This window comes from Phaethon aethereus (assembly GCF_964289735.1).
Source record: "Phaethon aethereus genome assembly, chromosome: 1".
NCBI classification, from domain to species: domain Eukaryota; kingdom Metazoa; phylum Chordata; class Aves; order Phaethontiformes; family Phaethontidae; genus Phaethon; species Phaethon aethereus.
In genome coordinates, this window is record NC_138575.1 from 94970679 (window position 1) to 94988746 (window position 18068).

Sequence of the window (18068 nt, forward strand, 5' to 3'; positions counted from 1 at the left end):
TGAAAAAAATGGGAAAAGCTGTTTTCACATCGCAGGGAGAGCCAGGGACGTGGTGCGCGCCTCCCAGCCTGGGCAGTCAGCTCCGGCTTTTTAGGCAAGCACAAACCCTTAAGAGCGCACCTCGATGACTTCCGATTTCTTTGCCTCCCGCACACTGTCCCTGTGCCTTCTTAAGCTGTGCTCCCATGTCGTCTTGTCCCCGTGAGCCGCCAGCCAGAGCCCCTCGCTCTGCGCCTTTCCCCCGGCCCCAGCCATGCTCTCCAGCCAAACGCGATGCTGGGACAGCGCAGTCCCCACGGTAGCTTAGGGCGGGTTTTGCCAGTAGAGGGGAACTAAAGAAAAAGAGAGTCTCATTTATTTTTTTCACATCAGGCTCTCTGTTTCGGAGTCCTTGTGGTCTGATAGATGAGTTCAGCGGGTTGGATGTTCCTTCTAACTGTTCTGCTGAATGAAGACAGGATTTTAAAATTTTTTTTAAAGATATTTAATAAGATATTTTTTTCAAATCAGTACAAAAATTTTAAATACAAAATTATTTGCTTTTGACATATCTCATATATTCTGGGAACATACCGGTCACCAATGCCTGGTAAACTGTCCGTCCGTTCCTGCCACCATTCCATAAAATTTCTGAGATAAAGCACCACATTATATCACTGGAGTCCTTAGTCAATGTTAGACTGCATTAAACTCTGCATTTAAATAATGGTAATGCCAGTTAAATCCAATCTTAGTTCTGCATGAAAAACCTAGTTTGTTTTTGAATCAAAAGCGGTAGCATTAGCTAAAGACACTGAAGAAGTGATGAGTATTTAACTCTTTTCAACTAGCGTAGCAGTGCATGATGTGCAGCACTGTCCAGGGAACCTCAGCAAAGCGCTGCCCTTTGGAAACGGACACTTTTGAGGTGAGATTAGCACCATTGATGAACAGACAGCTCTCGCAGAGAAGTTGCTTTCCTCGCGTACAGAAAAGATCGAGGCCCGCAGGTTCTCCTTGACAATCGGTAACATATAAATAAGGATTGGAAATCAGCTTTTATATAAATTGAAGTTCTCGGATAAATTTGTGTGATCAGTATTGCTGGTAAAGTTAATTGGTTGATCTCAAACAACAAATTAGTTCGTTAGCAAACAGAGCTACTTCTGCTTTGCCTAGTCATTGGAGAGTAAACTGATTTAATTTTCGCTGAGTGGCAGAATAGGCGTCTCTTCTGACAAGCCAAACAGACGCAGGTTCTTGGCACCAGCACAGAAATCCCAGCGAATTTATTCCGCCCTGCTGTATTGCCACATGTTGGCCAAAATGTCTCAACTGGGTGGCACGAAGCAAATGGGGAACCCTTCCTTTTTGTCTCTGATCTAGCTCACCTGCAACCGTGCAAATGCAGATGGAGGCTTTTCAAGTGCCGTGGCGTTTGGAGGTGAACCCAGCGCCTGCTGGCATCACTGGTGGCGTTCTGGGTCCAGCGACTGCTGGAGAGGGCTCGTGGGGAATAGTTACACCATCAGTGCTCCTTTCCCATCATAAATAAGTTGCTCAGGGGAAAAAAAAAAAAAAAACAAAAACAAACAAAACCCACACCTGCAGGAATATTTTATATGGGGAGAAGGGAAATAGAGCTCTCCAGCTAAGAGATCCTTTGCTTGTCAGGCAGACCTGCTGTCAAAAAAAACCCCCCAAAACCCCCACCCAAACAAATAAAAAGCCACTCAATTTTTTCCTATATGATTTGAGACAGTCCTACTCTGGTTTAAGTCACTGTTTTTTATCTCATAGCTATGATCAATGCAACAGTCAAATATCCAACAGGAGTGAGTGACGTACACTGATTTGAACCTTTAGTACTGAATTATTGTGAATGAAATGAAGTAAGCATGGCATCACAGAAATATATAATGTACAGCTAATATGGCCCCCTCGGGTGCAAAACGACTGTTTATGAACCTGATACACATCTGTAGATATGTTCATCACACCTTTTTTATAACTAGCTGTGCATAATGTTAAAATTGGTATATTTTTATTTTTTTATTTGTACAAGATGGTCCAAAACGGTCATAAAATGCATCTTTCATGGTATAAAAGTTTGAAGCAGAGAAGAAAGGTTTTGATTTTGTGTCTATGTGTGTGTGTCTGGTTTTTGTTTTACATGGGATACAATAAATATCCTGAAAAAGACGAATGAACGTACTGCCCGGCATAGAGTCCTGCCGCCTGCTCGGAGGGCATTTGAACGTAAACCTTGTCTCCGTGCATCAGCTGGACAACGGCGCTGCCCGAAGCCTGGTCCAGGAAGCCCTTCTTGTACTCGTCGTAGGTGTACATCAGCGGCTCGTTGTTCTTGAACAACGCCACCCAGACGCTGGCGCCTTTACAGTGAACGTGGTAGGCAAAGTAGTAGATGCCGGGGATCTCGCAGGTGAAGATCCCCGTCTGGGGGTTGTAGTTCTGCCGGCCGTTGTAAAGGAGTTTGTCAAACTTCACGGGCACCCCGACCCGGGGGAAGGGGGTGAGGAGCTCGGCCGTGAATGCGGGCATCTCGTAGACGGCGCCGCCAGCCTTGCCCTTCTTGCCCATGTAGCCGTAGGGGGGCTTGACACCGTCTATCCCTGGTCCCACCTCGGGCAGGTACTGTCCCACGGCTGGCGGAGTGGGTGGGATGATGACTGGGGGACCTGGAGGCCCGGGGGGGCCAGGTGGCCCCTGAAGGCCTGGCTGGCCAGGGGGACCGAGTGCCCCGGGCTTCCCCGGGGGTCCCTGCAGCCCCGCAGCACCGGGTTTGCCTACACCGGGGAAGCCAGGGGGTCCTGGCAGTCCAGGCTCCCCCTTTGCCCCTGGCAGCCCCGGGGGGCCGATGGGACCACTGGGTCCCGCGATGCCCGGGATGCCCGAGGGGCCCTGAAGCCCCTGGGCACCAGGGAGCCCCGGCTCACCTTTCGGCCCCACGAGCCCTGGGACACCTGGCAGCCCTGGCAAGCCTTTGTGCCCAGCCTCCCCTTTGGGCCCTGTGGGGCCTGGCAGCCCCCGCAGCCCGGGGGCCCCCACTTCCCCAGGAAAGCCTGGCTTCCCTGGAAACCCCTGCAGGCCGGGTTCGCCCTTGGGGCCGACCGGTCCTGGCGGCCCCACGGCACCGCCTTCTCCTTTGGGTCCTGGGAAGCCGGCAGCCCCTGGGGGGCCCATGATGCCCGGTAGTCCCGGCTGGCCTGGCTCTCCCGGCGGCCCCCCCATGCCAGGCGGCCCCGCGTGCCCCTTCTCCCCCTTCGGCCCCAGGGGGCCGGGCAGACCACCCACCCCACGCTCACCTTTGGGCCCAGGGAAGCCTGGCTTCCCAACCCCGGGGAGGCCAGGAGGCCCCGGCAGGCCAGGCAGGCCCTGCTCCCCTTTGCCTCCTGGGAAGCCGGGCTGGCCGGGGACGCCGTCCTGGCCGGGCTTGCCAACACCGGGAAGGCCAGGAGGGCCTTGGATCCCGGGGGCCCCTGGGGGCCCCTGCAGGCCCAGCTCTCCTGGGGGTCCTGGTTTGCCTAGGGGTCCCTGTGGGCCAGGGAAGCCAACCATGCCTGGCTTGCCAACCCCTGGCAGCCCCACAGGGCCAGGAGGGCCAGGCAGCCCAGGTGGACCCTTCAGCCCTGGCAAACCTGGGATTCCAACGCCTTTTTCCCCTTTGGGCCCTGGGATCCCGGGAACTCCTGGGGGACCCTTCATCCCAGGCTCACCCTTCGGCCCCGGCTGTCCCTGCAGCCCTGGAGCACCCGCTTTTCCTATGCCGGGAAGCCCGTGAGGCCCCGGTGGTCCTTGCGGCCCAGGTATCCCCATGGGCCCAATCTCTCCCTTTGGCCCCATCTCCCCTCTCGGCCCTGGGGGCCCCATGACCCCTGGTTTCCCCGGCATCCCTGGCAAACCCGGCTTCCCAATTCCTGGATATCCTTGTGGGCCCGGTTTTCCTTTGGCTCCTGGCACACCGTGACCCGGTAACCCTGGTGGCCCCGGTGGCCCTCTTGGTCCAGGTTCACCAGGGGGACCTTGCTCACCCCGAAGACTGCGCACAGGCATTTCTGGGTTGGGAAGAAACGAAAAAAAAAAGGGGAGGGGGAGAGACAAAAGGTGATTGCAACCGCATCCTTCGAGAAATACAAAGCTTTGAATTGAACGTGCTTATTATGATGCCTCTTGGGTTTGTGTTAGGTGAGGAGGCAGAGCTGGACAGTGAGGTGCAGGTTGGTGTTTGGAAGAAGAGGATGTTCCTACTGTTTTGCGTACCCTGAGCTTGCGTGCATGTTTCTGTTACCATAAAATAATTATTTTGCATTGTATTTGCTTGGGTTTTGCTATGCACTTTACTAGTGTTTTCCACCTATACAATCTTAAGCAGCAAAATCTGCTTTTTGTCCCAGGTTGCTGTAGACTAATTACTTTTAAGAGTTTTTGCAGACGCAGAAGCTGCTCGGTGGTCTCGTGCTGTAGGAGCAGTTCTGGCATAAAAGTGCTTTTCCTGGAGGGGCTTACTATCTTTTTTAATTGATCTTGCTCATGTATCAGTAAGAAGTTTGTATGTAGGTATGACTGCATTTTCACCAAGGCTTTGGTTCCTATTAAGATATTGCTGGAAGCCTACAGCCTTATCCAGCATTGCTAAGCTCCCACAGGTTTTTGGCACAACCATGTCTAGTTAGAGTTCTTCCAAACATTTCACAAAATGTTTTTGTTGTCCAAACCCACATTTTTGTGTATGTGACCGCTTAGCATTGCAGGTCAGGGTGAGGGAATTGCCGCGTGGGAGTTGGGTGCTTTTCAGGCTGCAGGCTTTTTGTTACGTGGAAAGTCTGCTTCTCACCCACTCTAAAATGTATAAAGAAGTGAGAGGTTTGGGGGAAGGCAAGAGATGAGGTTTCAGGGCAAGAGAATTAACTGTTCTTTGGGAGGCAGAAACCTTCCCTCTCTCCCTATGTTGTGTTTTATGCACGTAGAAAACCTCCCTTGCTCACAAGATGGGTTGGTTTTACTAACAGCCAGTTGTGCTTGTTCAGACACTCCAAAAATAGGCCCTGCAATCTTCCGTTTCCCTCAAGCCAGTGGAGGCTGTGGTTACGCTGAACCCTCAATAAGACAAAAGAGTTAACTAGCTTGTCTGAACTTGCACAGATCGCTTGCTGTCCCCACAAGGATTTTATGACACCGGTTGTTTCTGGTTGCCCTTTGTATTTCGGCCATTTTTTGTTGTTTTCTTAAATATCCTAACGTTATACAAACTTCCTTTACGGAATACTGAAAGTGCTTGTACTGCAGACTCGTGCAGTAATGCCCTGTACCTTCAATGCCTCCGTTATGCCCATAAATAACCCACAGAAAGAGAACTGCAGAGTCAGAAGAGTAATTGTATGTTTTTGTCTGCAAACCTCTAAATCACAGGGTCTGGACAAATCTAGACAAAACCATGATATTCCTGTAAATTCAAATCTTGGGGCTTTTAGCTCTTATTTCATGTCTGGTCGCTGCAGTGAGAGTGGGAGCAGCTCCAGGCAGGACCCCAGCCTGTCTACCCGGGCCATCACTGAAACCCCATCAGAGGGTTTTCTGCAGGCAGGTGTGATTACGAGGTTTCTCCTAGACTCGAACAAGCACACAAACAAACCTAGGGCCAGCCCTGGGTGCTGGAGGCTTGTCACACGTAGGGCTGCTCAGAGGCTGTGCTGCAGCCCGGGGGATAATTGTGGCCTTCCTCTGCTGACCCCGAGCTGCCCCACAGCTTACGTCAGCCCCTTTTGTCCACCCGTAGCCAGGTACTGACCAGGTACCAGCCTGGCCAGTCCTTGGGGCCCCTGGGTGCCATGCCCAGCCTGCAGCAGCCTGCTCCTCATCTTCAGTTCCTCCCCAGGCAGACAGTGCTGTGGGGCAGCACGCGGGACTGTGCAGGGGTGGCAAGGGACGTGCTGAGCCTACCTTTCTCTTTTTTGGGAGCCATGTCCTTGCCGAGCAGCGGCATCTGCGGGACCTCCTTCATGTACTGAGGCAGATGGGGGTACTCTTTCCCATACTGCATGTGGGGCACCTCCTTGCCCATGTGCTGCATCGGGATGCCTTCTTTGCCCAGCGGCATGTGAGGTACTTGTTGTCCGAGGGGTTGGTACTGGGGCACCTGGGGTGGCAGCTGCTTGATCCCATAGTAGACACCGCATTGAGCAGACCTCACCAGCTCTAGGTAAATGGTGACAGCCACTGCCAGCAGCTGCACGGGGAAGAGCAGCATGGCCATCACCTGTGAAAAACACAACGAAACCCAGGGTTGGCAGAAAATGTTTTTCTCGTGTCTTGCGTTTCCCATTAGGGCTGACCTGCTCTCATTTCCTACAGCAAACTGAACCTAAACCTCTGCAAACTGGCTCTGGTTTGTGTGTTGCCCTGGAGGACATCCTGTAGCAGCCCTATATGCAGTTTATTGGAAGCTCTTACTCAAATAGTATTATTATAGCAAATGTCCTTACATGCGTTTAGTTTTATGCTACTCCATACACCCTGGGCAGTGCCCTCTGTGGTTTCTCTGCATGGGCACCTGCTGCCTCCCATCCCCAAGCTGCAATTTGCTGCCTTCTCACTTGTGTCAGTGCCATGACAAGGTTTGGGGAGCTCTGCTGCAAGCTCCAGCTCAGGGAGAGAACAAGCAAGGGGCACGGGGGGATCTCTTAAACACTTTTTGCCCAAGGAAGCTAAATTATCGACGCCCGTCCTGCTATGCTTTCCATAGCAATGAAAGCTCAGTTTCTGCAGCTTAAATCTGTCCCTAGGATTGTGCCCCGTGGCTGCAGAGTCCAGGGGCTCTCCACTCCTATCACAGCTGCTTGACAGCTCTCCTCCGGAGCTGGCTTCCGATCCTCTCAGCCTTCACCCAGAAGACCTGGGCTACCTGGGGGTTGTGTGGGCCATCACTGCCTCCAGGCAGGATTAGCCAACCCAAGCCTTTCTCCAGGGATGTGCAACTATCTTCTAAAGGTCTTCCCCCGCTGCAGATGCTGTCCCCTCCCCAGGCAGCCCATCCCAGTGCCTCACCAGCTCTGCTAACACAACGGAACATGATTGTTTTTTCTTTCTCTTTCTTCCTTAACAAAATATAAGCTTGGGACTTCTTGTCCCATCTGCTCTTGGCTTTCCTTTCTGCAGGTGAGCAGCAAATGAGGAACCGGGAACTCCCTAAATGAGTGCAAATTTGGGGACACCCTGAGGTAGCAAGGAGACTCTCCATGTGTTTGAGTATTTTGCAGTTTGTCCCACAGCCAAGCCCGGCAGGCATGTCCTGCTCTTTTCAATTGCACATGGCAATTGCCAGGCCTGACGGCTGTCCCCCTGCCCATCCCTGCTTTTCCACCATGCAAAGACGCCTTGCACCCAACCTGGGCACTTGGAAAAGCCCTCACCACACAGGCGCGCCAGCAGAGCTTTGCCAAACCGCTGGTTGGGACTCGCTGCCAGCAGCTGCTGGGCCCGGCTGAGCCCAGGTGTGACAAGGGTGGCCCGAGGAGGCAGCAAGGGCTTTGTGCCGCCTGCTTATTTTCCTGTCCTTTCCCCACAGCCTGGTTCAACATAGAGGACAAAAAAGCCCCTCAGTCTGTGGCAAAGGGGCTCAGCCTGGTGCCTCCTTATGCATTGGGAGGTATTTTTTGTGGGGAGATGCTTTCCTCCTTTTCCTCCTGTGGCTGCTCCCTGCCCGAGTCCAGCTGCTGGCGGGGCTGCAGCCCTGGCTCCCCTGCGCAGGATGATTCTGCAGCATGAGGGAGGACTCCTCACACTTGGGGGACTGCGCAACCCAGTGTGGGCTGGGATACATCCTTGCAGGGGCCCCACAGAGACCTGGCTTGGGGCAGGTGAGGCCACTGCCAAGAGCCGGGGGAAAGCGTGAGAGGTACGTGGGGTTGGAGGGAGAAAATGTATTTATGGAGGAGGGGACAGCAAGCGGCCCCATTTGCCTCCTCTAACGTTGCGTAGTGTACAGTAGGTCCCCCAAATGGGCCTCAGAGTAATTTGGGTAGGTGGGACTTTGCAACACGTCCGTGAGGGACTCGTGCCTGGTGGGCAGAAGGTGTGAGCAGGCTGCAGGATGGCTGCGAAACTTGCCAAGCTCAGGGATCAGGTCAGTGCCACCACAGGTGTCGAGCCCTGCAGTCATGAGTCGTGTTTTCCCCGCTCGCCACTGTACATCTCGGCTCGAGCACCGGGCGGGCTGGCATGGGCTGTCCCAGAGAAGCTGCTTCTCTCGCTGCTCTGTGCTGTGGTGAAGGTTATTGACCAGGCGGTAACATTGGGTGTCATTCAGTTTTTATGTTTTACTCCTGCTCAAAGTTCTCCATTCGCTTTGCGTTAGCAAAGCACCTGGGGAAATGCTTGCTGCTCCTTTCTCCTTTATTTTGGTCTATGAGATCTAATCTCTCAATGGAGATCAGTGTATCATCATTACTGAAGGCGTAAGTGGCGGCTAAGTCAAAACTGTGTAGTTACAAGAACCAGCAGAAGGTTAATAGTTTCAATTATGATCCTAAATAGACAAACGAACTACAGAAAAGATGGAACTATGTGTTAACAGCAAAAAAAAACATTTAAGAAAATGAAATATTAGTAAAGAAACACTAGATGGAGCATATGTTGCACAGCTGAGTTTCTGCAGTCACTTTCTATCCCAGGAATTCAAGGTCTTGGATGTAAGAAGCTGCCATGTGGCAAAGAAAACCAGAGCCAAAATGTACAGGAGTTTCTAAGTGTAGCTAAAGCCCAAGCACAGTCACTCATCCTTGTTCAGCAAAGTGTTTCAGCAAACGCTTCATCTCCAGTGAGTTTAACGTGGCTTTTAGCCCACGGCTGCCTGCTTTGCTGTGCGCTAAAGGATTAGGGCCTTGGGATGTGGTATTTCTGCTTAAAGCTCAATGGCACTGGACTGTGAGGACGGTGATCAGTTACCATGGCTCAACTGCAACGTGATAACTTATTAACCTGCTGTAGCTTCATCTGGGCACATGGACCCTGAGAGCAACCTTTTTTTGGGGGGAGTATCCCCACTCTTGTCTCTGTTGGCCTTTCTGGTTCTTTCTGTACCATAACAAGTAAGCGGCTGCAGCTTTGCCTCTCTGTAGCTGAGTAGGGTAACACCTGCCTCAGTTTGCAGGGAAAATCTCAGCTACTGGAAAATTTGCTGCATTCTGTGCATCTCTCCCAAATGAAAAACATTGCCTGTATGAAGAGAGAAATGCAGTGAAACCTTTAAAAAAAAAATTAGAAGATATTGGATGATTTAGGACTGTTGTTGAAACCTACAAGTATGAAGGACAGGGTGGATTTTGAAGAATGTGGTTATTAAATTAGCTTCTTGGCTACTTTGTTGTTCTGGTGGCCAGTTTTTTGTTTTGTTTTGTTTTTTAAAAGATAACTTCAGTGGAATAAGTGGAGAGGGAAATAGGTAAAATTCCTTTGGATGTGATTTTTCTCCTTGATTTTATTACAAGACATGGGCTTTGTGTGTGAGTGGGAGCTATTTGAAATAATTGAAAAAAATTTCCGACAGGGAGACACCAGCCTGCCCGCAGCTCAGGGTCAACTCAACCTCCCGCTGCTTGTGCCGAGCTCCCTCAGACCTGCCAAACATCACACAACGCACCTGCAGTTTAACAGACATGACCACGTAGCACATGAGAGGTTTTTGTGAGCATGCGTGGAAATTTTGAGGGAGATCAGACAAGACTTCTAGAGATAGGAAGGCTCCAGAAAATGAGGTGATCTCACTACATCTGTGTTTCCTTTAGTGTTTTTTGACTCATCATAAACAAAACAGTGTGGCCTGGAAATGACAAATTGCTTGTCATCTATTGATTTTGGCTGGGGCTGATGCCTGTGACTAGCTGAGGTGGAAGGTGGGGGTTTATTTACTGAACAACCTCGGGCTAGATGGGACTTGGCTGGTGTCTTTGTGGGAGGAGATCAGAGCCTCCCTGGTGGCCTCCTGTGAGTTCTCTGGGTCTTGGGATCTGCCACAGGTACCCGGGAAGCGGCCTGTGTTTGGTGCCAGCCATATGGCTCGTCTCTCCCCCTGCTCCCAAAGGAAGGAGGGATCAGACAAAATTAGTCTTGATGAGAAATGTGATAGAGTCATGTGTGCAACTGCTACTGCTCACTGCCTCCCGGCAGTGGATCCAGCTGGATTATTGCTATCGGACACTGTCACTCTAAGGCAAGCCTGCCCTGAAGCATGAGGTATGCCTGGGATAGTCCTTCAATGTTTCAGCTCATTGCCTGTCTCATCCTACTCAGCTTCTCTGAAAAGTTACTTACGTGCTGAGAGAGAGAAGTTGAAGGTCTTTTTTTTCTGCACTGCAGTTTGTTTCTGAATGCCTGGGTGCACAGCTTTTATTTCCTTGCTAGGAAACCACCAGCATCTTTAAATACCTAAAAGCTTCAAAAATCTTGCTCTTGGTTTTTAAAAGAAGTGTGTAGATCCTAAATGTTGGACAGGTCCTCCAGAGCTTATGAACTCCAAAAGGAGATTTTCCCAGCAGTGAAAATTGAGGACTTAAGGAAAATACCAGAGTGAGGAGGAGAAAAATCTGTTCTGAAGATGCAGCCAAAGTGTAAGACTTCCCACACCCTTCACCCAAATCCAGGCAATTTAGGGATCATCTCCAAACACATTCATGTAATGTGATCTGATATGCTTTCAAAGGTGTCTGTCAGTGGAGCAGTAAGCTGGCTTTTGAATGGGATTTTCCTGGGTTTCTTTCAGAAAGCAATGGGAACATGTCTGTGTATTTATGGCAGGTAAATCAGTGCATGCATCTACCTCTAGAGAAGCCAAAGGCTTGGAGAAAGCAAAGTTGTACCTTAACTGTTTGAATGTCTGAAGGAAGATGGAGAAGAAGCAACTGTGCCTTCATGGTGTGTGATGTGTCATTTTGCACCAGTCGTTCAGATTAAGACACAACAAACATTTTGCTTTACCTAGGGTAGGGCAAGCCACTCAAGGGTGAAGGAACATTATCCTAAACCACAGTGTTCAGCTGCTTGTGTATGAACGCATGTGGCTGGCTCTGTGGGTGAGAGAGAGTCCCTGAAAAACCACATTTTTACGGGCAAAGCTCAAGTGAAAACATTTCTCAATAATGTCTTTGGTAGAGCTGTTCTCCTGAGAAAACTAGAAAGGACCTTCCTCTGGCTATTTGCATTTGTCAGTAGAAACTGAAGACAAAACAAAATGTACCAGCAGTCATAATTCTTAAATTGGTGTGAAGAAATAATGGCTGGTTTAGCCTAATTGTGTAAAGAATGTATGGAAAGAGTGATGCCCATCCATGTGGGACTTGAAATCATAGGTGGTCTTGCAAAGAGTGGAAGCCAGACCTTGATTTATCGGTTCTTACAGAGAAGTGATCGCTCTGCAACCAATTTTGGGGTTAACTGAAATTTACCCATGTCTCACAATCTCTAAGATACTCGCCCAGAGACCAGCCCTATGGGCTTAATTTACCAGGCATTGCTTTTGAACTGCTTTATTTCCCAAAGAGGCATAAGGCCTGAGTAGGTCTCAGTGACCTGAACTCTTCTGCCCTGGGGTCCCTTCCAGGGGGGCTGCGTAAAGCTGCAGGGACCCGTTCCCCACTGCACTGAGGGGATGGACTCGCCAGCACTCAGGTTTCCACATGGAAAATGACTGCTGCAAAACTTGCAAAATAAAAATCCTGGTGACTCTGGAGATTTTGTACCCAGAAGAGGGCTACTAAAAAATAGTTGATGCTAAAAAGCTAAATTCTCTAGGATGTTTTTGGCTTCAGATCAAAAGTGGTTAGGAACATGGCTACTCTTGGATTAACTTTGATAACTGATTGTGTTACCAAGTATCTACAATAGTGTATCCAGGGATGGCTCTGCTCTTGGGGATGAGGGGGTCAAATGCCATGGGAACGTTATAAACCTCACTAAAGTCACTCTTTGTCATACAGAGACACGCAGGGACAGCATAATGCAATGGAAATGGCAAATTACGTGTTACCGTACGTGAGGAGTAATATGTAGTGTTGCAGAGAGCTGGTGGGTTAGATGCACAGTAGCCCTCCAGGGAAGTTCAGTGGCTGTCCCCCAGCTCACGGGAAGAGGTACATGGCAGCTCATGTGGAGTCAACGAAGGGCTGGTAAGAGAAAGCTACAAAGTCTTCACGAGGCGATAGCCATTTTTTTTCCTGTTCTCATTTTTAATGTTACTTGGGTAACAACTAACTGTCTTGTACAATATGCTTCCCTTAAACCGCTGGGTTATATCTGCAAGCGTGTGCACACGCCCACCCCTACACATATTTTTGTTAAGGTCCCTACCACCTGAAAAGCATTAGATTAATCACTGTGGGGTTTTTTTTGGGGGGGGGGCATTTGTAAATTAATTCTGTTAGCCAGCGACCTTTATTCTAAGAAATTTTAGCACAAAATGAGAAGAGCAGCTCTCAAGGCCTTAGTTCCTGTAGTTGCTCAGCACCAGTGAGTATCTGGGGTGACTTCAAGCAGGGGATGTCTTTAGATGTGAAAAGTCAAGCAAATATTGGTGGTTGTTCTCAGCAGCAGTGCTGTGATGTGTAGGTGACTCGAGCAGTGATCTTCCCAGCACGTTGTTGTCCACAGTTTTCAAAAGACACGATTTCAAAACTTAATCTCGGCTAAAATTAATCTCTGGATCATTAAACTCCTTTGAGGAGTCAACTTGTCAGTCAGTGAGTACTTTTGGAAGGGATCTGAGGATACCCTGTACTGCACGGAGACTGAATTTTAGTGGGAAGTTGTACTTTCAGGGGCAGGAAAACCCAACAACCTTCTGCTTGCCAAATAATTCTGCATTTGCTCAGAGCTTAGACTGCCATTTAATACACACTTTACCACTTGAATATAAAGCACTCTTCAGCCTTTCTGTGCCAAACAAGGTTTTATGTCATTTAGACAGATGTTTTCAAACTTATTAAACTCAGCTTGGGGGGTTTCTTTTTGAAAATTCTGTCATACTCCACATAAAAAGAGGGAGTAAAGGCAACCAAATGCAACTTGGACCAAATTTCCTTTGAAAGCTAACCAGTTTCATGACACAAATTAAGACGAGCTATGCTGATTTAATCTTCTTTTCAGCAGTCAAGAGCAGGATGATGGTAAGGGAGAGCGCAGCCCTTGTGTGAGGGTTCAGCCATGCCGTTGACAGGAAACGGTTGCTCAGTGCCTGACTTCAGCCCAAGCAGGTTTGGGGTCCTGCATCATTTTACTTTTAACAGTCCCTACTGATACATTTATGTACTTTCTAGAAGATTATTGATTACTTGATTTGTTTAACTTTTAAAGATTTCTTTAGCCTAATAACTGTGTGATTATGTTTTAACAGCCTACTCTCATAGTCCTTAGGCTATACTTGCCTCAATGCTAACACTTCAGCTATGTGTAAATAGTTAAGCACAAGGAAAGCAGGTGTGTGAACCAAGAGGCCTCATGAAATTAAAACAAAGAGTTAAGGAGTTAAGGACTGAGAGATTGATGAGTACAGAGAAGATATCTTAACCTTGAGAGTAGAAACATCCAAGCAGGAGTGCTCAAACAAGGATCACTTGGCTGTACAACAGAAGGGGCAAACATCCAAGGAGAAGAAACTATCCTCAGGACACCTGTGACCATGAAAGGGAAAAAGGAGCAGGGGGCTGACTCCCCAAACGCCCACCGATGACCACCCGAGACCCCTGCACGTGCGTAGTGTAGTTTTGCGATACCAGCATTACGTAAATGTAGTAGATAGGCAGGGAGGCGGAGATTTCTTGGAAAATGTGTGATTATTCATGTCTTTAAGGTATATAAAGGGTGAACTTTTGTTTCAGGGCATGCATGTTAGGTGGAGCGATCCCCCGTGCATCCAGGGCTGCAATAAAGAATGCCTGCCTTCTAAAACTTCAAACTAAGTGTTAGAGGATTTTCTTGCCGACTTTTTTGGTTAACACTGCAGCTTCATTGAAGGTGATTAACCTGTTTCTTGAGTAGGCAAAAAGTTTACCTTGCTAAAGGGTCTTCAGCAGGGATGCAAGTAGGGTTGATGGTAAATGTAATCCTGCCTCTTGTGAAACTCTCCCACAGAGATCAGGTTTGGTGGATTGTTTTTTTTCCCCTCTCTCCTTTTTCACTGTCCCCTCCAAGGAAACTAAGTAGTGTTGAGTGTCTGTGTTAAGTTTAGATTACCAAGAAACAGCTATTGTTCAGGAACTTAAATTAAATTGTATTTTGCTCAAGGTCTAACAACTGTGAGTATCATGTGGTATTTACTAAATCTAAGACAGTCATAACAAGGATTGTCATAATAAACATTTTAAAAGGCACACATGCATAAACCTGCTGCTCATGGGGTATATTCAACATGTGGCAGATGCCTATTTCTTTTTTTTTTAATTCAAAATGGTGCCTACCGTTGCTTTCTTAGAGAAGTATGAAAACAATGGCTTCGTCTTAAAAGCTGGTAATCACCTATAAGATATCTTGGTCTTCAAGTGGTAATTATATGATCTTTTCGTACAATGCCTGGCAAGATCTCAGTTTATCCATTTGTAAATCCATTTCCAAAGGCAAAACAACTGTCTCCAGTCTTTTTGCAAATAACATTTGTGTGTGTGCTCAATCTGGATGGTCACCCAGGCCTCTGGATGAAAATGGCACCCTTGGACTTCCCCAGTTTCTTACTAACAAACAGTGTATATTTGCATTTGCGTCTGTATGTACAAATACCTGCACACAGACAACTATTTTCATGTATTTATGTGAAAACACACATCTTGGGACTGGAAGCAGCCATGAGGAGAAGGAGAAATTAGGCTATGCAGACATAATTATGTTGCCTTCAGTCCTCTCCGCATGCTCAGTCTGCTGTGAGCTTACCTACGTGGGCCCGGGTAGGCATCTCCATCTCTCTCAGCAAACCTGGGCGTGATGAGATTGGCATTTCTACAACCCCTAACTCCCAGGCACAGGGCTCTGCCAACTCATCACAAACACAAAGCTCATGATTTACAATGGTATTCAGATGCCTGGTGCTAGTAATTGATTTCCAGGGGAGTTAGTCTCTTGCATGTCATTGAGGATCTGGCCCAGAAGCTGGTTGCTGGAAAATGCCTGAAAGCTACTTGCAGTCAGATGGCAGGGAGCCGTGACAAGGATCAGCAAGCTGGGCATCTGCTGGCCGGGTGACCACAGTCCCCAGGGATGCAGCTCTCTTGCGTGGTGGCGTGTACTTGTTTGCATGAATCGGTGTCTGACCTCAGGGTGGGGAGGAAGGACCAACGTGGGGGAATGTTTGCAGAAAAGCATGCGACTTTAATTATGGGATTAGAATTAATTATAGGTAGGATTTAGTAAATACCTGTGTTTGAATACATTTTCCTGTTCTCTGTCATACAGCATGTGCTTGAATCCTCTGCCTAATGCTCTCTTCTGGGCAGTTTGCCTACAGTCTTGGTGGCAGGCGGCTTTGATGGAGACACTTAAGTGACTGCCACTAGCTCCCCATTCAGCGATCGGCTGCGCGAGGCACATAAACCCAGACCCGATAACGTGGAACACACGAAGTGATCAAAGCACAGAGCTGCCTCCCCGCTTATCGGGACATAATCGCCCTCCTGGCGCGGAGCCCGGGACTGGCAGCCGATGCATCCGAGCAGAGGCTGTTTGTTCAACGTGGAAACTGAACTGAGGGCTCCTTCTCTGAAGCAGTGGTGCTACCGGCTGCTGCAGAAGGAGCTCCTCGTAGATGTAACGGGTTTGCGGTGCGCAGCCCACTGGCAACAAGGCTGGTTTTCATGGAAGTGTTTTGATGGTCAACCAACCCTCTCCTGGGGGCATTGTTAGTTTGGGGATTGTTCTGGCGAAAATGCTTCACATCGACTGCCAGTCCCCTACCCCGAAATAAATGCAAAGACAGACAACTGGAGATGTACTTCAGACTGAAGTGCTTGATCCAGAAGGCTGAACCTCAAGGTGTTGATAATGAATTATGGTGGTTACTGGTTGCAAAACAGTGTGGACAGGGAACTACAGTCTTTCTTTGGAAACCTCCCTCTCAGCTGTCATTCATCACTCTTGGCCTTGCTCTGCCCTGAGATAGGTTGTGCTGGCTGCGTGCAGTAGAAGCCTCCCAAATTTTCATGGTACAATTGTTTTCATGTTATTATGGTACAATGGTTTGCAAAGTGTATCACAGCATTTCACTATTTTAATCCAAAGCAGTGCCTCTAGCAGTGCTGCTATGAATTATACTCACTGGTAAAAGCGTAAAGAATTTCCATTTCGCTACCACTTGGTTCAGCCAGCTACAGCTTTGTGAACAAGCCACACGCTAGCAACTGGCTCTAAATGACATGTGAATAATCTGCACAGTTTAGTGTTAAACTTGTTAATCAGTGAAATGCTTCATCTTATCAGATGTATGGGAGTAGACAAAAGCGAGGGAAGAAGACTGTCTTTTTCTGTGGCAATTAATAAAATCAAACGTATCCTGAATCTTCACCCAAATACTCACAAGCGGCGGAGAATCTTATTCTGAAGGATATCTACCAGTTTTACTGCTCAGATAACTCTTAGTTTCTCCTTTGATTAACCAAAATATTGTACTAAAAGCAGAAAAAAAAGTATATTCTTTGCAAAGGTGTGTTGAGTCCTAAGAAACACTCAGGCTATATAGATTTTATTTTAATACAGCCTGTTCTCATGTGTCTGGGAAGACCGCTTAGAGGGGGAGCATTGTGTGAATTAGTAGATCTCAGTGCCTTTAGGAAAGCTTAGATATGTATGCAAAAATCCCCTTCATTAACACCCGCAAGACACAAATAGGTGCTAGAGTACGTATTTTTCTTAAACACCTCCCAAGAAGTGGCAATGGAAAGGAAAATTTTGATTATAAAATTGTTCTCGGTAATGACAATGAGCGAGTGTTACAGATGTCAGAGGGAAGATAATCTGTCTTTTTATTAGATTAAACATTGTATAACCAGTACAGTGTCTGCAGATGTAATATTTGTGTAGGCTTGACTTTTCAGACTAGTTAAGCTATGCTTAGTGCCAAACCTGAGGAGACAAGGGGAAAATGGCCAGAAACTGTTCTTGTGCTTCTCTTGATCCTGAGACTGTAGCAAGTGCTGTTTCAGTCGCTGGTGCTGCTTGAGGTCTGACTTGCCTTGCATGGCCTGTGGGCCAGCCGCAGACACCCTGCCGTGGTGACGTCCTGCCACACCATAGCCACTGTCACCATATCTTTATTTTGGGGGTAGAAAGGCTGCACTGTGTCCTGGGTGGATAGAGCCCAGCTGCCGCTTTGGGAAAGGCAGGTGCCTGTCTCCGTTACCACTGAGGTCCAGCCAGAGCTCTGCAGTGGGGCATTTTGGGAGGTGAGGGCTCCTGGCACCTCTCAGATGCCTGAGGCAGGCAGGAGGGATGGCTCTTTGGAAAGGGGTAAGTTTTTACCTCTTTATTATCAGTGATGAAGCAGGGACTTCTCTGAGGTTTAGAACTATATTCCTCTTCCTCTTCCCTCCTCTTTTTAGCACTGCACACATACTGGTTAAATTTAAGTGCTTTACAGTGATCTAGACAGGAGCCATTAACCCTAACAAGGCATCAAGATCATGAAATCTCATTAAGGAAAAGAGTCTAATTTGGGGTGCACTGGTTCTTTAGTGGAAGTCTTTTGGTTATAGAGAAACTTTATTTCACGTGCCCCTTTGCAGCAATCATACTCTAGCCTTTGCAACCCGGACAATGTTTACTTTAACAGTCCTGGGAGTTCTTGAACTATGAAGCAAGAAATCTGTGTGGGACTCTGAAGTACTTGGCCTGATCTTAATTTGAAACAATTTATTGTTCTCTGACTCCTGTTGCAATCCTGTGGCCTTACACGTTGCCTTCTTGCCATAAAATTCGCTTGATTGCCTCTTTCTGAAACTGGCACGGTATAGCATTTCTATTTCTTTTCTCACTTTGATGGCGTACTAAATGTGTTTTGTTTTCTTTGCTCTTGCCTTCATGCTGCTTCATGACACTTTTTT

At 48.2% G+C, this 18068-nt stretch overlaps 1 protein-coding gene across 1 annotated transcript; it reads right to left on the reverse strand.

Annotated features, from left to right (window-relative positions):
* Window positions 1-1148: 1148 nt before the first annotated feature.
* COL8A1 (collagen type VIII alpha 1 chain) lies at window positions 1149-6253 on the reverse strand (the record flags this gene model as incomplete). The annotated part of the gene is made up of 2 exons (XM_082005301.1): window positions 1149-4055; window positions 5941-6253. The coding sequence occupies 2 exons, from the start codon at window positions 6251-6253 to the stop codon at window positions 2149-2151; spliced, it is 2220 nt and encodes a 739-aa protein (XP_081861427.1). The 3' UTR covers window positions 1149-2148.
* Between the last annotated feature and the right edge of the window lie 11815 nt (window positions 6254-18068).